This window comes from Schistocerca piceifrons, chromosome 1 (assembly GCF_021461385.2).
Source record: "Schistocerca piceifrons isolate TAMUIC-IGC-003096 chromosome 1, iqSchPice1.1, whole genome shotgun sequence".
Taxonomy (NCBI): domain Eukaryota; kingdom Metazoa; phylum Arthropoda; class Insecta; order Orthoptera; family Acrididae; genus Schistocerca; species Schistocerca piceifrons.
The window spans coordinates 285,684,770-285,705,058 of NC_060138.1; the positions used below are offsets into that span (position 1 = coordinate 285,684,770).

General features: G+C 40.9%; 1 protein-coding gene across 1 annotated transcript in view; it reads right to left on the reverse strand.

Annotated features, from left to right (window-relative positions):
• LOC124712400 (2-oxoglutarate dehydrogenase, mitochondrial-like) overlaps positions 1 to 20,289 on the reverse strand; it is a 175,755-nt gene that overhangs the window by 58,260 nt on the left and 97,206 nt on the right. The window contains exon 10 of the mRNA XM_047242730.1: positions 10,411 to 10,572. Within this exon, the coding sequence (XP_047098686.1) occupies positions 10,411 to 10,572 (162 nt within the window). The remainder of the gene's footprint in view (positions 1 to 10,410; positions 10,573 to 20,289) is intronic.

Here is a 20,289-nt window from a genome sequence, read left to right on the forward strand (position 1 = left end):
ATAAATATCTTGCCGGCGGCAAAGGAAAGTTACCAACGAGGAAACGGAAATTGGTACTCTTGCCTCTGTAGTTCGAGACCCTTGTGTTAGTTCGCGCCAAAACGCAAGGGAATCTGGCATGAGCCAGAGTAGTGTTGTTAGTGTTCTGCATCGCCATAAATATCATCCTTACCACATCAGTCTCCACCAAGAATTAACTGGTACGGATTGTATGCGTCGCATTGAATTCTGCCGATGGGCTCAAATTCAGATTCAGAGGTACGATACATTTATTAATTTGATTTCATTATTTGACGAGGCTACATTCACGAACCATGAAATCTTAATTTTCATAACATGCATTATTGGGCAACTGAAAATCCATGTTGGCTGCGGCAAGTTGCACACCAAAAACCGTGGTCGGTGAATGTAAGATGTGGGATTCTGGGGGATACAATTATAGGCCCCTATTTCATCAAAGGAAATCTTAAAGGTAGGAAGTACACCACATTACACAGACGTTAGGTCTGTTATCGGAAGAAATACCTTTAGAAAAAAGAAACAGAATGTAGTATCAACAGATGGGTGTCCGGCACATTTTTCGCCGATGGCTAGAAATGAGTTGCAGAGACAATTCCCAAATCGTTGGATTGGAAGCGGAGGAGATGTGTCGTGACCGGTTCATTCGCCACACTTGACGCCTCAGGATTTTTTTCTTGTAGGGATTGGTAAAAGACATTGTTTATAAAGACGTTCCAACTACATCTGAAGCTATGCGAGAGAGAATTGTCAGAGCACATGCTTCGATTAAAAAAAAAAAAAGTTCAAATGTGTGTGAAATCTTATGGGACATAACTGCTAAGGTCATCAGTCCCTAAGCTTACACACTACTTAACGTAAATTACCCTAAGAACAAACACACACACCCATGCCCGAGGGAGGATTCGAACCTCCGCCGCCGGGACCTAGCCGGGACCAGCCGCACAGTCCATGACTGCAGCACATGCTTCGATAAGTGCCGATGTGATAAGGAATACCACTCAATCCATGATAAAAAGATTGCATCACTGCATTGATACCAATGGTCATCACTTCCAACACCTTCTGTAAATGGACGTTCATGTCACCTTTGTGACCTTCGCTGATCTTCAGAGACCTTACTGTTACACATTGGATTCGTCTCGATAGCCGCTATCAGAAAATAGGTACCAAACTACAGCATCCCACTTAAAAAAACAAAGTTGACCTTCATTTCTCTGAAGCGACCCCACCTAACAACAAAAAACCAACGTCACATTACTGTCTCCGTTGTCCCATGCAACTTTTGTCCCACGAACTTTTCAGCTCCTATCGTACTTTCGGAGTTATTCTTGGTGGCAATAGTTAGTGACTCACACTGTATATATGTGCACAAAGCATACTAAATAAGTGACAATCAAATTAATGACTTTGTTACTGTCATTTTACTATTTTCGATTAGAGGGTGCAGGTTCTAAGTCAAGTACTATAAATGTAGATAAGGCTAGAACATCTGCCTCACTTTACACTACAGAAAATCATTTAACCTGAACGCCAGCTGATCTTGTTCACGTAGATAGTAGTTAATGAAGAAGGCCCTTCGTGTAAGTTGACTTTGTTTCTTGACATATTTCTACATTAACGTTTAATACGGGATGAGACTTGGGCAACCTATGTCACATTTTCTCATCACAAATATATAAATATCTCAGGTTTCGATTTCTAAATAAAAATTTAAATTTTCAGTTTGTAACGAACGGAAAATGCAACCTGTTCAAATTAGCAATGGCGAAAATGAAATCGGCACCTCTTCAGTTACTACCAAATGCCATATTCCGGCGCAAGACGCACTCAAGAAAGGGATTTCTCAGCTTCGTACCAAATTTGATCTTACGCAGCGTCGCAAAAATGCTTTAATTGCTGACGGCACGGAACCTAAAATGACTGTTGAGCAATGACCCGAAATTGATCAGTATGAAAAAACGCTTAAAAAGAAACAAATGCCGACTATTCATACAAAAAAAAGAAAGGGAATCTCATAAAACTAAACTGCAGTACTTTTGCTTTAAGAATCCGGAAGCAGACGGTACGATCTGCCCCTGGGCTCCCGAACTTGGGAGGAGCAGCAATCAAATCTTAAGACCATCGTAAACTTAGCTATGTTCTGTGCTCCTGCCAAAGAACGCCGCTGGTGGGACGTTGTTCGCACCTACCACACCTTCCCTGATCTATACCCGAAGCTCCTAGCTGTTCAGTATATCCAGAAGTGGCCTCCCCAGGAAAAGTAATACCTCCGAGATGAAGAGGCACGTTGTAACTGTTCCCGTAAAGTTCAGCCACCCACAAGCTGATCATCATATTGCATACCCAGACAAGCATTTCTGTGTCTTCAGTAAGGTCTCTGGAGACAGTTGAATTAATTTTCGGTACGGATAAAGTTATTTATTTGTCTTTGGATGGTAGAACAGGTGTTCTGATTGGACTGATAGCAGCAAACAAACAGGCATCATTGCTCATGTACGCAGCATACAAAATTTTTCTGCTAGTATCACGTCTTCGTGATTACTTCTCAACATAAATTAATTCCAGCTGTGTAAGCTACCTGTGAAATTATACCTAATGAAATGTGTCGTGCAGACTTCGTGTACGACGACATCTCACGCTGATAATTTAATAGACTTTTGTCCTGTGAAGCTTTTAGAGCATCTATGAAGGACAGTCTTGTTATTTCATGTCATGGTGGGGCGTACGAAAATCCGCAGTACCCTAAAGTGATGGCACACATTGTAAATCACTTCAAAGAAAACGACACATACGCCATGTTCTTAATGTCCAAGGGAGAGGTGCTTTTATGAAAGTAGAAAGATAAATGGCTCCTTTGAACCGAGAACTGAGAGGGGTGATTTTTCCCCACGACCTTGTGAATCGCACATAAATGACAGAGGCAAAACTGTGATCCCACCTCATAACTGGAGAACTTCCAGATATCTGACGAGATTCTGGGTGAAATATGGAACTCGGTATTAATAAACTGGTACAAAATCGTTGCCGAATACGTAAAGCCGAAGGGCCGCCAGTTTACAGTTCCTACCTTGCCCGATGAACAATGGTATGCAGACTATGTCAGAGAAAGCCAGTATCTGCTGCAGATATTGTAGATGTACTTCATGCTGAAATGCCTTCGAAATCTCGAATTCATGCCCAAATTTTAATTGGAATTTGCAGGTGTCAAGTGTGAAAATGGCTGCTGCAGCAGGGCATTGAGGAGTACGCTTGACACTGTGGTTCGCAGACTTTCATGCCTCCACCTTATCCGACCTTCAAAGCGACCGGGGAAACGACCGTACTTGGGCCTGGGGAACACGAAGGCATTCGTTTGCACCGTTCCTGTTTTGGCACTCTCTCATGCGGGCTATTCCCTAATCCCGTGTTATTACTACTGCCCATCTTTTTTGACAAATGATCAAACTATCAAATCAGATATTGCAAGAGTCGAAGCATCTACATTGCTTCATATGTGAAGCTGCAGAAACAAAGAGTTGGCGCTGTTGCAACTTCACGAATACCTATGGTCAGGATTCGACCAACACGTGTGGTCACCAGTAGGGTTGGGGAGCTGCTGTGCACATTGCATGATAGGCTGGAGTGACTGCACGAGGAGGTTGTAGATATGTCTAATTTCTTGTCTTTCTGTATTACCAAAACACATGGATGTCATGTGCGCAATCATTACAACTGAGGAAGCACATGAATGCCCATGGAGTGAATGAAGAATTAGGGAAGGTGGTGTGGCAGCCTATTCTGTATTTGCTTATTCGCAAAAATTATTTGCAAAAACCACGATATGTAGAGAGACAGCAGCTTTCAAGACAATTAGTTTAATAAAACTCTTTATAGTGAACATTAAAGTAGTTGTCATTTACACCTCTAATTTCACAAAAAATTTAGAACATAAAAGACATGCTTTAAGTATTTTTAATGGTATGAAACAGAAAGATGAACATACCATTTAAATTATATGGAAAACCTCATGTGAGGGGAGAGAAGAGGGGCGCGGGAGGGGTGGGGTTTGCACAACATCTCATCAAATCTCACTCAGTAGGAACGGGGATCAAAGTTAAAAGAGAAACCTCATGTAGTTAATGGAAGCCATTCTAACCACACATTAGCCGCTTCAGTTGATAAGCTATGTTATAGACTGAAGCAACATGGAATAACGTATCTGAATCTGTCATCCAAACTTAGTTTGGTTCCATGCCAAGCCGGGTTAAAATCTTTGTGTAACAGACTTCGCACGCCGTATACGCTTAAATAACCAACAAATTTAATCGTCTATCCTTGACACTGTAAATTACACTACGGGAAATTTCTTTTTTTTTGTATCAGTCCTGGTGCTGAAGCCTATATTGCTATATAAGATACAGCAAGCGGCTCTCTGATTGTGAGTCTCCATTGTACCGTTGTAGAGACGAAGTACGCTACAGAAACCTGAAGGTAATTGATTCGAAGCAGATGTCTGAGAGAAATTTAATGATATCAAAGACGAACACAATAATTTTCGTTGCAAGAGACGCAATAACGTGACCAAATGTTGCAGTGGAGTGTAACTTGTATCAGGCACGAGGCGAGACGTTGGAAAATAGCAGCAGCTTGTGAGCATATGGTCGACAAGCATGACCGTTAAGCAGTCCGCGCCACATGGCCGGGCGGTGAGACCACGTGTGACAGATGCGGCGTCCAAGGGGGGTGGGGGGGGGGAGAGGAGTTGGGGGCGGGGGTGGAAGCAGGCGCGATAAAGAGTCTGCGCCTCTTTTTACGGGCAGAGGCAATTACTACTTCATTTCGTGGTGCTGTGTCGAAAGCCAGTTACGCCAGTACTTCCGCGTTACATCTTTCAAATTCTCGCAATATAGTCAATCGTACTACCTGCTGTTGGTACCGGTACCGTTTCTAGCGGCAATAAATGCAGTTGCTTGTCGATATATATCTATATATTCAATCTCTATATTCAGCAAGCAGTGAAGGAAACAAAAGAAAAATTTGGAGTAGGTATTAAAATCCATGGAGAAGAAATAAAAACTTTGAGGTTCGCCGAAGACATTGTAATTCTGTCAGAGACAGCAAAGGACTTGGAAGAGCAGTTGAACGGAATGGACAGTGTCTTGAAAGGAGGATATAAGATGAACATCAACAAAAGCAAAACAAGGATAATGGAATGTAGTCGAATTAAGTTGGGTGATGCTGAGGGAATTAGATTAGGAAATGAGAGACATAAAGTAGTAAAGGAGTTTTGCTATTTGGGGAGCAAAATAACTGATGATGGGCGAAGTAGAGAGGATATAAAATGTAGACTGGCAATGGCAAGGAAAGCATTTCTGAAGAAGAGAAATTTGTTAACATCGAGTATAGGTTTAAGTGTCAGGAAGTCGTTTCTGAAAATGTTTGTATGGAGTGTAGCCATGTATGGAAGTGAAACTTGGACGATAAATAGTTTGGACAAGAAGAGAATAGAAGCTTTCGAAATGTGGTACTACAGAAGAATGCTGAAGATTAGATGGGGTCCGCAGCTCGTGGTCGTGCGGTAGCGTACTCGCTTCCCACGCCCGGGTTCCCGGGTTCGATTCGCGGCGGGGTCAGGGATTTTCTCTGCCTCGTGATGACTGGGTGTTGTGTGATGTCCTTAGGTTAGTTAGGTTTAAGCAGTTCTAAGTTCTAGGGGACTGATGACCATAGATGTTAAGTCCCATAGTGCTCAGAGCCATTTGATTAGATAGGTAGATCACATAACTAATGAGGAAGTATTGAATAGGATTGGGGAGAAGAGAAATTTGTGGCACAACTTGACTAGAAGAAGGGATCGGTTGGTAGGACATGTTCTGAGGCATCAAGGGATCACCAGTTTAGTATTGGTGGGCAGTGTGGAGGGTAAAAATCGTAGAGGGAGACCAAGAGATGAATACACTAAGCAGATTCAGAAGGATGTAGGTTGCAGTAGGTACTGGGAGATGAAGAAGCTTGCACAGTATAGAGTAGCATGGAGAGCTGCATCAAACCAGTCTCAGGACTGAAGACCACAACAGCAACAACATATATCTATTCTCACATACCAACGCGCGTAACAAGTAAAAAATTTCGTATCACTATATTATCCTAATTAACAAAGGAAACACACGGTAGTACTATGATTGAAAAGTTGTCATTTTTTGTAGCGCTGTACTGTAAAGCATAAAGCGAAAATACTATTCTTTACTCAGTTGTCGTAAGTATTAATGCCAGAAACAAACTAAACACGGAAATTAATCACAACAGAAAAACACGTCCAAATACTGCTTGTTCCAGATTTCTCGTAGTATTTAATTTTATTCTCTATTTTTCTTCAGTACAATCCTATTTTTAATACCAGCTGATCGTCTTGGGTTTCACATTTTTTTGGAGTTACGAAATATTAATCATTGGTATGTGTAAGACGGGACATTACTGCATCATACAGGAATAGATGGAAACCTGAATTTCTAGAAACTACTGCAAAATTTTACTTGTTCACAATGCAACGTTGTATATACAGGTAAGCTACTCGCGGGTCCTGCCGATGTGGTTCAGTCCGCAGCACAGTTCATTTCTGATTTATGTCAGTCGGCAGCGTCCTAATTGTTCTTTTTACGGCTTCTTTTTTAATAACTTTTCTCATTACCTATTTCATCACATTGTCAAATTTTCCTGTACAAGGAACAGTGATCCCATGGCAACAGATTCAAATGAAACAGATGTAGAAAGAATACATTCCATATCCATTAATCGGGTAGCTGTGGATCCAAAACTCACAACATTAGTTGCTCTTTTTTAAATATGTATCGTAATGCATGGCAGATCCCGATGTAGCAGCAGATAACAAATAAAAGCGCGTGAAAACCTCTACTTGGTATGTGTGCGTATTTATTGGAGAAAAACATTTCACTACAGCATCAACTCCCGGCATCCTCAAAGCTGCATAAACTATAGAAGATAGAATGAAAGTGAATATGACAGTGTAGTAGATTTGACACACTGGTGATTTCCGAATACTGAAAACGTGGAGATTCAAATTTCTATTTCTAAGTAATAATAATGATAATAATAATAATAATAACACGGCAGAAACACGAACAGTATCTCAACTGAAGAAACTGAATGAAACGCAGTTTACATATTGCTCACACTAATGAAATGCAAAGGTCAAAGAAAGAGGACAATAAAACATACTAAATGTTAAATATCAATATATGGCATATATCGTCAAAGGTTCTATGGTACTCAAACAAACACGTTTTGATTGTTTCCTTCGAAAATGGCATCACAGACAGCTTCTTTACCAGTCTGGGTTTTAATTGATTTGGGTCCCATATGCATGTCACATACATACAAAAAAAAAAGAGAATATATTGGCCGCAACGAGGAGAAGTACTGTTGGTGTCGAAATACGTATATAATGCCGTTGGAACACATCACCAAGAGCGGGACAAAAGAATGGCACTCAGTTTGCAAAGCACACATCTTCCCAAATTTAATGGTCGCTAATGGGAAAATCCGAATTCATAACCAAGATCACCGAATGACACCACGTACCATCACGCCGGATCTTCGTCTTGTGTGACTCCGTTATACTGTGAGAGATGTTCAGCTACAGCATCTTCCGTGTTCTCGACTACCAATGTAGCTCAACTCGAAGCAAAACTCTTAGGAAACAGATAACGTACAACCGATTAGCACGCCTCTCTTTTGTACAGCAGATTGTAGCTGGAGCTGTCTTTCGTTTGGAATCCGTGTATCCTCTGCCAAAGTATACATACGTCAGACTCCGGCGCACTGCTGGAGTAGGAAACAGCACACCTCTTGCATAGCTACAATACTGCGCCGACATACGACATGAATTCTGACGTACTGCCGGAGTAGAAAACAGCACACCTCTTGCATAGCTACAATATTGCGCCGACATACGACATGAATTCTCCAGTGGGTCAGGTGAAAGAGGTGGTTGGCATACTTTACAGACGCCAGACCCCATCGTTCACTGTCGGGTTAGGGCTTACCCGGTTCTATTCGTTCCACATACGCATGACAAAAACAACTTTATCCCATGAGCAGCAATTTTATGCTGCTAAAACTGTCCAATCATGCATCTCCGTTAAGTTCTATATTGGTTATGTAGCGCACTTAAATAGGGACAAGCCATAGTAGACTGGCATAAAACGCTTACGTGCCAGTTCCACAAAACGGCACACGACAGTTAACGCTCCTGTACAATCATTCACGGGTATTAAACTGGTGCCTCACATGGAACACATGCGATATCGCTCTATCATTATAATAATAGGAAAGCTAGTTTTAGAAAGTCATGTGTGTTTCACATAATTTTCTTCCCCCCTTCTTGGTTTTGATTTGGTATCATTTATTGTATCTCTTCTGAGCCGTGCTCGATAATCTAGCTGCTTACAGCTGTGAGGACCATTAAAAATGTCCTTAACCGTAAGCTGATAGATACGAATAACAGTTACGTATCAAATAAATGAGACACAGAAACCAGAGTAGGTTCGAGAACCTCACTGACTCCTCTCTTTCTGCACGTCTCGCAACGGTCCGCAGTGCGAAACGTGGTTGTTCAGGCTTTTGACAGGTGGTCACATTAATGAGTGTGGCCAGTGTACTTCCAATGTAGTATTTCTCGAACGCTGCACAAGTATAGCTATGAGCTGCAGTCACACAAAAAGTAATAGCGATTGTGTACATTGTACATAGGGTTCTGGCGCCACTTTTTTCTTCGTAACTGACTTCAACGTTCATAAATGTACCGTAGGATGACAATAGGTTCTGTACACAGTGAAATTTTCCGGCTGTGATGTTACCCAGCTTTTTCCAGTTATTTTCACTTCACGTCAAGGAAGAAATTATTTTAGACGCAGGAAAAGACAGCCTTACAGGATGTAAGAAACTGAACTCAACCAAAAGAGAATCAGAATACTCTTGGTAAGCATGGCACGTTGTTACTGAATTCTGTGCGAACAGAAATATTCGTGGGCCGTTCTATTAATTGGAGCGGACAGTGGCTTCTGTTTAGAAAATATTTGTGAAAACATCGCTCGTCCCTACAGTTTTGAATGATTGTGCCCGAAGATAGCCGCTGAATTATCCAGTTTACCGTACCCGTAATAATCTAATATTTCGTCGAACTTTCTGGAATGATCGTCGCTTAATATGATATATAGCAAAAATGTGTACGGGCGCGCGTTTGTGTGTGTGCGTGCGTACTTCCAGAGCGGAGCAGAAGAACAGTTAGTTTGTTGGTACCACTAAGGCGTTTACAAATCTTACATGGGCCAACACATTGTAGATGGACATAATTACATGGAAGCTGAAATTTTTTTGTAAGCTACATGATGCAATAGAGTCTACCACTATGTGCACACGGACGTGGTGTATTCTCACTCTCATAGTCGAAGACGCTAAAGCACGCTACTCCGGTAGCTTTTGACCTGATCATATAGAGAAAGAAATTTTCAGTACGAATATTTGGACGATACTGGGAGGAAAACTGATGGCATTAAGTTCTTCAGCCTGCCAGAGTGGCCGAGCGGTTCTAGACGCTACAGTCCAGAACCGCGCGACCGCTACGGTCGCAGGTTCGATTCCTGCCTCGGGCATTGATGTGTGTGATGTCATTACGTTAGTTAGATTTAAGTAGTTCTAAGTTCTAGGGGACTGATGACCTCAGAAGTTAAGTCCCATAGTGCTCAGAGCCATTTGAACCATTTTTTAAGTTCTTCAAACGACACTGTGCGTCAGTTTTCCTGGGTTAAAATCTAGACCTCTTGGCTTCATCGCATAGAATGAGACGTTGATGTAACCCGCCAGTTTACTGTGGGTGTTTAAGTTAGAGGCCACGCTGGCTGTTTCTGGCATGGAAAAGGCTGTGTATCATAACCAGATTTCACTCCGTCCCTCCTTATCACAAAAACAATAAACACTACATTGCACTTTGTGTGGTGAAAGAAGAGCCATGCCGGTTAGTAGCGCTATTCGCAGCATTCAGTTGTAAAGCACAAAAAGGCTTCTACCAATACCGAAGCTACGTGCCTGGAAACAATAGTTGTCTATCGAGCAGTAACTGTTTATGGCAGATGCGTCAAGCAGTAACGGGAAGCTCTCTCAAACGGTCAGCGCTATCCTTTTGACATACGGACTATAGAACTTCATTCTCTCAGTAAGTTTGCCAGCACGAAACTGTTGCAGACAATAGACACACTGCACAAAGGAAAGATGTCCTTCGTGTGTGAATGAAAAAAGTTATCCCCTTGTGAAGAAAGGAGCCCCTAAGAGATGCCTCAGCCATCGGTAGCACACGAAATTTACGTTTATTCTATGTACGTCGGAAACACTTACCCAGTGCCTTTGGCTAAAGGTGCCGGTCTCGACGTCCTGGCCCGTGAAACGCACGGGGAATCCCTGGCGCAACAGGGTGGCCACAGCCAGCATCTCTGCCGTCGGCCAGTCGATCACGCCTTGCCGCAGCTTCGATAGCCGCGAAGACAGCATCTGCAGTACCTGCAGAAACAAGCCATCAGTGTTCCTCTAATAATGGCACGACATATTTACGACGTTCGCAAATTGCGACATTAACGACAACAGATAATTTCACTGCTGTCCGATCCCTTAGCTGAGTGTTAAGCACCTCTGTTTGGCATGTAGCGGGCGCGGGTTCGATTCTCGACCGGGTGGGACATTTTATTCTGCCGGGGACTGGGTCTTGTGTTGTTCTCATCGACATTTCGTCATCATCGACACGCAAGACGCCCAATCTGGTGTGGTGGTGGTGGTGGTGGTTAGTGTTTAACGTCCCGTCGACAACGAGGTCATTAGAGACGGAGCGCAAGCTCGGGTTAGGGAAGGATTGGGAAGGAAATCGGCCGTGCCCTTTCAAAGGAACCATCTCGGCATTCGCCTGGAACGATTTAGGGAAATCACGGAAAACCTAAATCAGGATGGCTGGAGACGGGATTGAACCGTCGTCCTCCCGAAAGCGAGTCCAGTGTCCAATCTGGTGTCAACTGAAATATTTGCAACTCGGCGGTTGAACTTCCCCATCAACGTCATACGATCATTTCATTTTATTATACCCAGCTTTGTTTACTACATCCACAGAAATGAAAATTGGGTGCTCACCTTACTAAACAACCATATTGATGAGCCAAAACGTTGTGACTACTGCGCAGTGTGTGACTGACTGTCGCCTGGAGGCGCATTAAGGAGACGAATGTGGATTTATTGTAGCACCTATATGGGTCACGTTGGGAGACATCCATTGACACAAGCGACTTTGACAAGGAGCACATCGTTGCGGCCCGGCGGCTGGGAACGAGCATCTTGGAAACGGCAGAGCTAGCAGGCTGTTTGGGGGCTACTGCCCTGAACATCTATGGGAAAGGACTGAAGGACAGTGAAACCATGACTAGGCGACGAAGTGTTGGACGTCCACGCGTCATTTATAATGTGGAGGCCGCAGGCTTGCCCGTTCTGTGAAGGAGAATAGGCGGCGATCTGTAGCAGATCTGGCGGCAAGAGTACTGTGCTGGCACAGTCACAAGTGTTTAGGAGTGTGCTGTTCTGCATACATTGTTGACCTGGGGCTCCGCAGCATATGGACTGTATGTATTACCATGCAACATCATAAAATATTAAGAAACTTCCTGGCAGATTAAAACTGAGTGCCGGACCGATACTCGAACTCCGGACCTTTGCTTTTCGCGGGGAAGTGCTCTACCAACTGTGGTACCCAAGCACGACGCACGTCCCGTTCTCACAGCTTTACTTCTGCCAGTACCTCGTCTCCTACCTTCCAAACTTTACAGAAGCTCTCCTGCGAAGCTTGCAGAACTAGCACTCCTGAAAGAAAGGATATTGCGAAGATTTGGCTTAGCCACAGCCTAGGGGACGTTTCTAGAATGAAATTTTCACTCTACAGCGGAGTGTGTGCTGATATGAAATTTCCTGGCAGATTAAAACTGTGTGCCGGACCGAGACTCGAACTCGGGACCTTTGCCTTTCGCAGGCCAGTGCTCTATCAGATCAGTGCACACTCCGCTGTAGAGTGAAAATTTCATTCTAGAATCATACCCTAGGCTGTGGCTAAGCCATGTCTCCGCAATATCCTTTCTTTCAGGAGTGCTAGTTCTGCAAGGTTCGCAGGAGAGCTTCTGTAAAGTTTGGAAGGTAGGAGACGAGGTACAGTTTGGAAGGTAGGAGACGAGGTACTGGCAGAAGTAAAGCTGTGAGGACGTGGCGTGAGTCGTGCTTGGGTAGCTCAGTTGGTAGAGCACTTGCCCGCGAAAGGCAAAGGTCCCGAGTTCGAGTCTCGGGCCGGCACACAGTTTTAATCTGCCAGGAAGTTTCATATCAGCATCAGCGCACACTTCGCTGCAGAGTGAAAATTTCATTCTATAAAATATTAAGACTGCAATGGGGACGGCATCACAAATATTACTTTATGAATGAATGGAAACGTGTCTCCTGCTCGGATTAATCACGTTTATTTTTACATCAAGTCGATGGTGGCGTCCAGATACGCCAACATCCAGGGGAATGGCTGCTCGAAACATACGAAGGCTGGTAGCGTCTGTATTATAATGTGGAGGACATTCACTTGGGCTTCCATGGGACCTGTGATAGTAATCTAAGGTACCTTGACAGCTGTGGACTATTTGGACATAGTTGCAGGCTGCCTACGTCCCTTTCGGCTTGATGTTTCACCCAAAAGTGATGGTGACATCCAGCAGGATAAGTGTCTGCGTCAAAAAGTGATATCGTGCTAAATTAGTTTGAAAAGCATGATATCACAACTCATGTTGATGGCTTGGCCATCAAATGCGCCTCAACTACCATAAACGGAATGGAACACATCTGGGATGATATCAGGTACCATTTCCTCACCAACAAACCATTGGTCCCATAATTCACAGGAATTTTGTGCTCTGTGTGTAGACATCTGATCCCAAGTTCCTCTATAAACCTATCAAGGTATTGTCGAATTCATGCGATACAGTATTGATGCTGTATTGCGTTCCAAACGTGGACCAACGTGCAATTAAAAGGTGGCCATAACGTTCTAGTGTGTCAGTGTATTAGTGCACAACAATGTTTTGACCTTGAGTTGTGTCCTTTGGCTGCGGAAAATTTGATTAAAATGTATCGAATCAATGACAGTGGACAAACAGTTTGCGACAGACATGTTCTAAGCACCGCCGAAAGGAAGAAAATGGTGGAGATCCAGTATGGCATGAAGAACTATGACATAAACTATATATTTCATCAGGAAGGGAAAGAATACAGATAAGTCTGAACAAAAATTGGTCCCACTTTTTAGGTAACCACGACTAACTGTATGTAAGTGTACTTCAACACAACAAGAAAAACAAAACAACTTAGACATGAATGTAGGAGTAACAAGAAAATCGTAAACAAAGAAGAAAAGGACATAAGAAAATAAACACAGCAGAATTATCTGTCAATGAAATTGTAAAACAAAGTTTAAGACAAGATGGTATCGAGTAGCAATATCGTAAGAAAAGCAAATGAATGGAACACAGCAGTAATTGTTACAAAAATCAGGCAATACCTCCGTGAGAACGCCACACTGAAACTGAAATTGTACCAAACTATGCGATTCCAAACGAATTTAAAGAGAACCTGTCGCCATACTTCTTGATAGAACAGTTCCATATTTAAGGTTGAATAACAAGTACACTGTTTTTGTTTACTTCAAACTAGTTTTCGGTTTATTAGGCCAGCTTCAGGAAACAACTAACTAGCGTCTGAAAGGGATACTAGTTCTTCTGTAAACAAACATTATAAGCAAAGATACAATCACTTGCATACAGTGTTATGCATCAAACTTGTTTCTTAACGTTGAAATTACACTTTACACGCTGGGCTACGTTAAGAACAGTAAGCAATTAAACTACACAATATTACAGGTTAAATGGTTTTGATGCTAAATTTTGTGAGATCTTGACGTTGACTGAGAAATTATTAATCTGAGCATCTTCATTTTTGTTATGCAAGAAACATGTTTTAAATTGTTATGCAGTGAGTAATATTAACACCATGTATGGTTAAATATTAAAGTAGGCCTATCACTAGTTCCGTTGCTGAGGTTTGTGTGGTAAGCAAGGTAGAGGAATAGGAAATTCTATTGTGTTTTAATTTTGTGTAGCAGTATGTATCATTGTAGTGATTTGTGGGTATATAGCTGGTTGATTGCATCACGTGAAGCATAAAAGTGGGGATATGCTCAGACGTAACTGATCATTTCGAATCAGCTGAGGATTTTGATCCAAATCTCTGTTTACTTCAAGTGCTTCTAACAGACATAGTTCCCGTCCTTTGTTGGCTATATGTATTATTTCTGTCTGGACTTGATACCTGTGTCCTTCCTTCAGCACTTGTTCGGCAAAGGTGAAGTCTGACTTGTACAATCACCAGCTGCGTTCGTGTTCAGTCAGCCTAGTTGTTATGTCCCTGCCTGTCTGACCAATATGTAAGAAGCACTACAGCTCATATCCTATTCAACACCAAGGACAAAATGTATTTAGTAAGTAACAGTGGTGTTTACAAAATCATTTGTAATGACTGTGGCAAACTATGTATTGGAGATGGTCACTTCTAAAATGTCTACTCTTGGCAAGATTGTCGAAATTTTTACCACATGTTCTTAAGATGATATTCTCGGCGAACTTCGAAACCTTTTTCGATATCTCTATCAGATGCCGAGATCCAGAGGTTCCAAGTTACCATACTTATGCCTAAAACTGTAAAAGACGGTATTCTACCGTTTTTACACCTTCCCTAACAATAGTGAATGGCTCAAATTTTAACTGTACATTCTTCAGATATTCAGTTAGAAACCCCGTTTCCTCGTTTTTGAAAATCTGTATCAGTTGTCAAGATAGGCCCGAAAAACAATGATTTTTGGGTACCAAAAGTACTAACTGTGGGGATGGCCACCTCTGTAATTTCTATTCATTGCAAATCGTCGAAATTTTTACCATATGTTCCTCGAAAGTTTTACCATATGTTCTTCAGATTCGGGACCTTGAATTTTTTTCGGTATCGTTATCCGTTACCGAGATTCAGAGTTTCAAAGTTACCGTATTTATGCACATAAAATAAGCACGGAATATCCATTCTGAAGCTAAAATGCGATTTTAACTGACGTAGTGAATACATGACAACAGATCTAGCGTCATCGCAAGGGTTCTGAGGTCACCAATTATGTTTGTAGTCAACATTTTTTCACCAATAAAAGTTATCACTCGCTATCTCTGTGTAATGGCCACGTCGCGCCTGTACAAAAATGCCCTGAGTGGGCACAACTGAGAAGAACTCAAAATGACCGCTAAAAATTATTTTAATCTGAAAAGACAGCAAATTCAGTAAATTATTTTCAACAGCAATTTTGCCCTTTTGAGATATAAACCAGACATTTTCGATGAATTGCGGTCGAAGAGCAAAGTATCCAGAAAATGTAAAGCAAACAATTTTGTGTTTACTTTATATTATGCGTACTTTCTTTTTGTTTACATGTGTCAAAGAATATAAATGTGGCGAAGTATACAAATAAGTTGTCAAAACTTTGCTGACTAATAGAACTCGTTTTATACATGCAGCACAGTCTGCTATAACGAAGAAGAGAAGGAAACTAATTGAAAATGCTCCTGTCGGAGCACAAAGAAAAAGGTTGACAGAAAGACTGACGGAAAAGTGTGGAACCAGCTGCCTCAACCCCGCAATGCAGCTTCCTCACCAAAAATTATTGCGTGTGAACAGATTCACGTTCTTTTGTGATGAAAGAGAGTAGCAGAGAGAAATGACAGTGAAAGTGAGGGCAGACAGCGACAATGGGACATTAAAAGACACACAGTGATGGTGGGAGAAGGAAAGTGGCAGTGATAGAGAAAGAGAGATGGAAGAAGACAATAGCAGGGGGAGCCAAAAGAGAAGAGATTTTGATGGGCAGGGAGAAACAGTGGCAAAAAAAAAAAAAAGAAAGAGAAATGGTTGGAGATAGAAGCAGTGGAAGCAAAAGAGAGAGGTTACAGTGGAAATTGAAAATATAGATGAGGAGAGAACGTAGAGAGGCTTGGAAGGTGTGGATCCTCCAAGACCGGTGAACTTTAACAAGTAGGAATATGGGAGGGTGCATTTTGAATCTAAATTTTAAACAAGTGGGTATAGTGAAAAAATAAGTTGGGCCTCTCAGAATGGTTGTGATTCTAAGTTATGGTGGAAACAGTGACAGTGTGAAAGAAAGGCAGAAGGAGATAGCGTAAGAGAGAGAGGAGACAGTGACAGTGGGATACACTGTAAATCAGCAGGAGAAAAAGGCGACACTGGGGGAGAGACATACAGCTTCTGGATAGTGGCGGTGAGAGGGAGGTGATGAGTATGAGAGCTGAACTACAAAGTGAAGCTGGGCAAAAGAACTTAGAATGTTCTCTGTTAAAAGAGTGTGAGTATGTTCGCGTGCTAAAAGTATTGGAGAGGAAGGCGAATGATAATTGAGGCTTCCGGATCCCCAATTTTTTTCACATATCAAAGAAGAACATATTCCCTTTTTCATGCTCCAACAGAAGCATTTCCTCTGGTGAATTATATGATAAAGAATGTCATTTATTCGTACAAGTTCCTATCACTTCATAGCAAACTGTTCCCTCATGAAGCACAACTTACAGGCGTTTCTATAGGAATTGTAGCCAATGTCACTTCCGCCAGAACAATATTCCAAGCACAACAAATGCCAGAGCAAAGAATTTGAAGTGTCAGTTAGACCCCACAACTGCCTTTTCTGCACAATGTGTAGCCCCCACACAGTTCCCCCACCGAGCGAGGTGGCGCAGTGGTTAGCACACTGGACTCGCATTCGGGAGGACGACGGTTCAATCCCGCGTCCGGCCATCCTGATTTAGGTTTTCCGTGATTTCCCTAAATCGCTCCAGGCAAATGCCGGGATGGTTCCTCTGAAAGGGCACGGCCGACTTCCTTCCCTAACCCGATGAGACTGATGACCTCGCTGTTTGGTCTCTTTCCCCAAAACCAACCAACCAACAGTTCCCCAAAGTACGATCTAAAAGAGTGTTATAAGATCAAAAGTAAGAGTAGCCTCAAGGAGTTTTAGATGAGCTAATTGATAGACCATGAACTCCAAGAGAGCTTCCCTAATCTACACACAGAGAAGTGTCAGTGGGATATGCTATCAAGTAGTTGTCATTTATTTTGGTTTAAGGAGCTAAGTTCTTCAGGTCAGAGCGTCTAAATAAAAATTGTTCCATGACACTAAAGAAAGAAATTTTCCTGTTTGATTTCCAAACTGCATTTGCTATTTGATGGTTAGGTGCTATATGTAATCTGATAACCAAAACAATATTTTAGTGGAACAATTATTCAACTCTTCCATTTCTATATTCTGTTTTAAAACGTTTTATGTAATTTTCGCTTCTATTATTGTAGTTATTGACATGAAAATCCCTGATGCATTGTAACAGATTGTTTACAAAACGTTTCGGGTGCAGCTTCACTTAAAACTTAAAGTACCTAATACGTTTAAAAGCTGTCTGCAAAGTGATAATAGGAGAGCACCATTTACTGTCATTACTGTGTGCTCTCTGCAATGAAAAACTTACTTACTAAAATGTTATTAACTGAATGTAAAAAAGCACATTATTAAATAATTTATAAATGGGACTTGCATAACATAAAATACAAAAGTAAATGACTTCAGAGATTTAAGAATCTGCATAATCAGTATATTAGAAATTAAATTTCCTTCAGTATTTACAAACAGGAAACTGTTACTTGTGTATTACAGTTATCATTGATATTCATCAATGTGTGTAATAATCCATGAATGATCTGTGATTATTTTAATTAAGAGAGAAACCAATTTTCAGAAAACTAATTAATTAATTGTTCAACAAAAGCTGCCTTTAGGTGATATTTTATTTCACAGTACTAGAAGTGTTGGGCATTTCCCATCATCATCAGTACCTATATTACACAAAAGACACATATTTCTTATAATAAGCAACTTACAGTGTGAATTGCACTATCACAAAGCAGCTGTTGACAAACAATTAATTAATAATACGAAGTATTTGCAATTTATACAAGCTGCAAAACATCAAACACACAAGACATTCTCATAGTCAATAATTCTTTCAAACACATTATTAACACTTTTTACAGGTACTTTAAGCACTGATTATAACACTCACATGTGTAGAAAGATATAATTCAACAAGACTATTAAATAATAGATTATTTATATGTATTCCTCAAGTACATTGACTGAATTACACATATCATATGATATGTGTTACGCATATCATATGATATCATGCTCCCAGAATGCGAAAAGAGAGCTCACAAATTAGGGATCACTGGACAGTGATTGGTTGAAATGACCAACATTGTGGATGGTTGTGTTCTCTGTATAGATCTTCGAGATTTCTGAAGAAAATATCAAATGTTCTCTCTTAAAATCCCTGTGAAACAACCTCACAACTAAGTATCTTCAGCAATAGAAATTGCATATTAATTAATATTTCTGCATGTAGAAATTGTGCCAATGACGTTAAAAGCCAATACCAAACGATATGTATGTGAGTTACAGAAATGCCAGAATGCCAAAATGCTAAATAATACATTTGTTTTTCTTCCGCCCTGTTGACCTACACTATGTGAGATTGTAGTTTCCGAATTTGTGAATCTTTGAGTATAGGCATGGGCCCAAGTGCTGCATACAGTCTGGCTATTATTTGCTTTTTCTGAGATGGGAAATTTACATTAAAAACTCCTCAAAACACATGCATAATTCAAAATATTCTCAGCAGGATAATTTGCCTGAGTTACATCATAACTTCTGTGGATCTACAAATATTACCACTTAGTTTCTTAATAGTATACGGGCATGTAATTCCAAGTGAAAAACGCGTATATTTTGATTTTTGTAACGTTTTGAAGGAAATATTGTAAGTAATACCATTTCCCATTCACTGAAGTGTTACCATCTCCATAATTTTCGCTTTTATATATCTATAGTGTTTCTTGCAAAGGATGAAAATGTAATAAGCAAAATAAGTATAATTGCGATGAACAGAAATGGATCAAAATCATCAACCTGGATATGAATGCATGGTTTCATAGCGATATATTCTGATGAAATTCTCTTGAGCTTCCAACTGCATCAAGTGGTTTAAAACGCACAAACCTTCTGCCATGTGCTCTTCAGCCATTGTCATGTGGTCGCTGTTGTGTGCTTGTTGCTACTATCCCTATATAGCTGCGTTATATTAGGATGGCAGCAGCTGAAAGCTCGAAAGAACGCTATCAATCAACTGCTACACTCCAGTTAAATCTATATATTATTTGATATTTGTCTTGTGGCAATAGTCTGGAGCAGCATTATCTATGAAGTGAGATATTGCACTGTGTATGTCACTAATTTCAAACCATAATTGTCTGATGACTTCAATATTTGTTTATGTTATGTATTTGTTTACATTCAGTATTTATTTACTTAATCGCCTTATTTTTATTACATTTATTTATGAACTACAATAATTGAAAGAAAGAAAAGTCGGTTTTCATAGGAAAGAAAAACGTAGTTCTAATTACAGTTATATGTAATAAATAATTAATATCATAGAACTCATTTATGTGACTATGTGATTGTGAGGGTGCGTTGCCAGTCAGTTCGTTGAATGTATACAGATTTTGACCAACTTTTCACTTCTGACAAGATTTATGTATGGTAATCTGAGACATTACCTCCACATTACACATATCTCCAAACTATTGTGGTTATTTTAAAGTATTGACAATTGGAAACTAATGACATGAGAGTGACACGCTATTTCATTCTCTATGTACATTTTTGAACCTAGCATTACGTAATCTCATGAGTTGGGAAAAAATATGTCTTGTGCTCAAACAGAGCATCAAATATGGTCTGTGGATTTTGCAATTTATTGATACAACCTCATCTAAATTCGAATTTTGGGTCAATTATGTGAATTTTAATCGATTAGCGCATCAGAATTTGGGAAGGCAAGCGGCAGTCATGTTTGATCATTGTCACACAAAGTGGAGAAATGCACCTACAGATGAAGCGAGTCTGATGTGTGGATAAAAACGAAGCCCCAGAGGGAGCCGAAAGTGAGGTAGCCCGAATATTCCGGAAACTTGGAGTACGAATAATTCCTTCAAAGA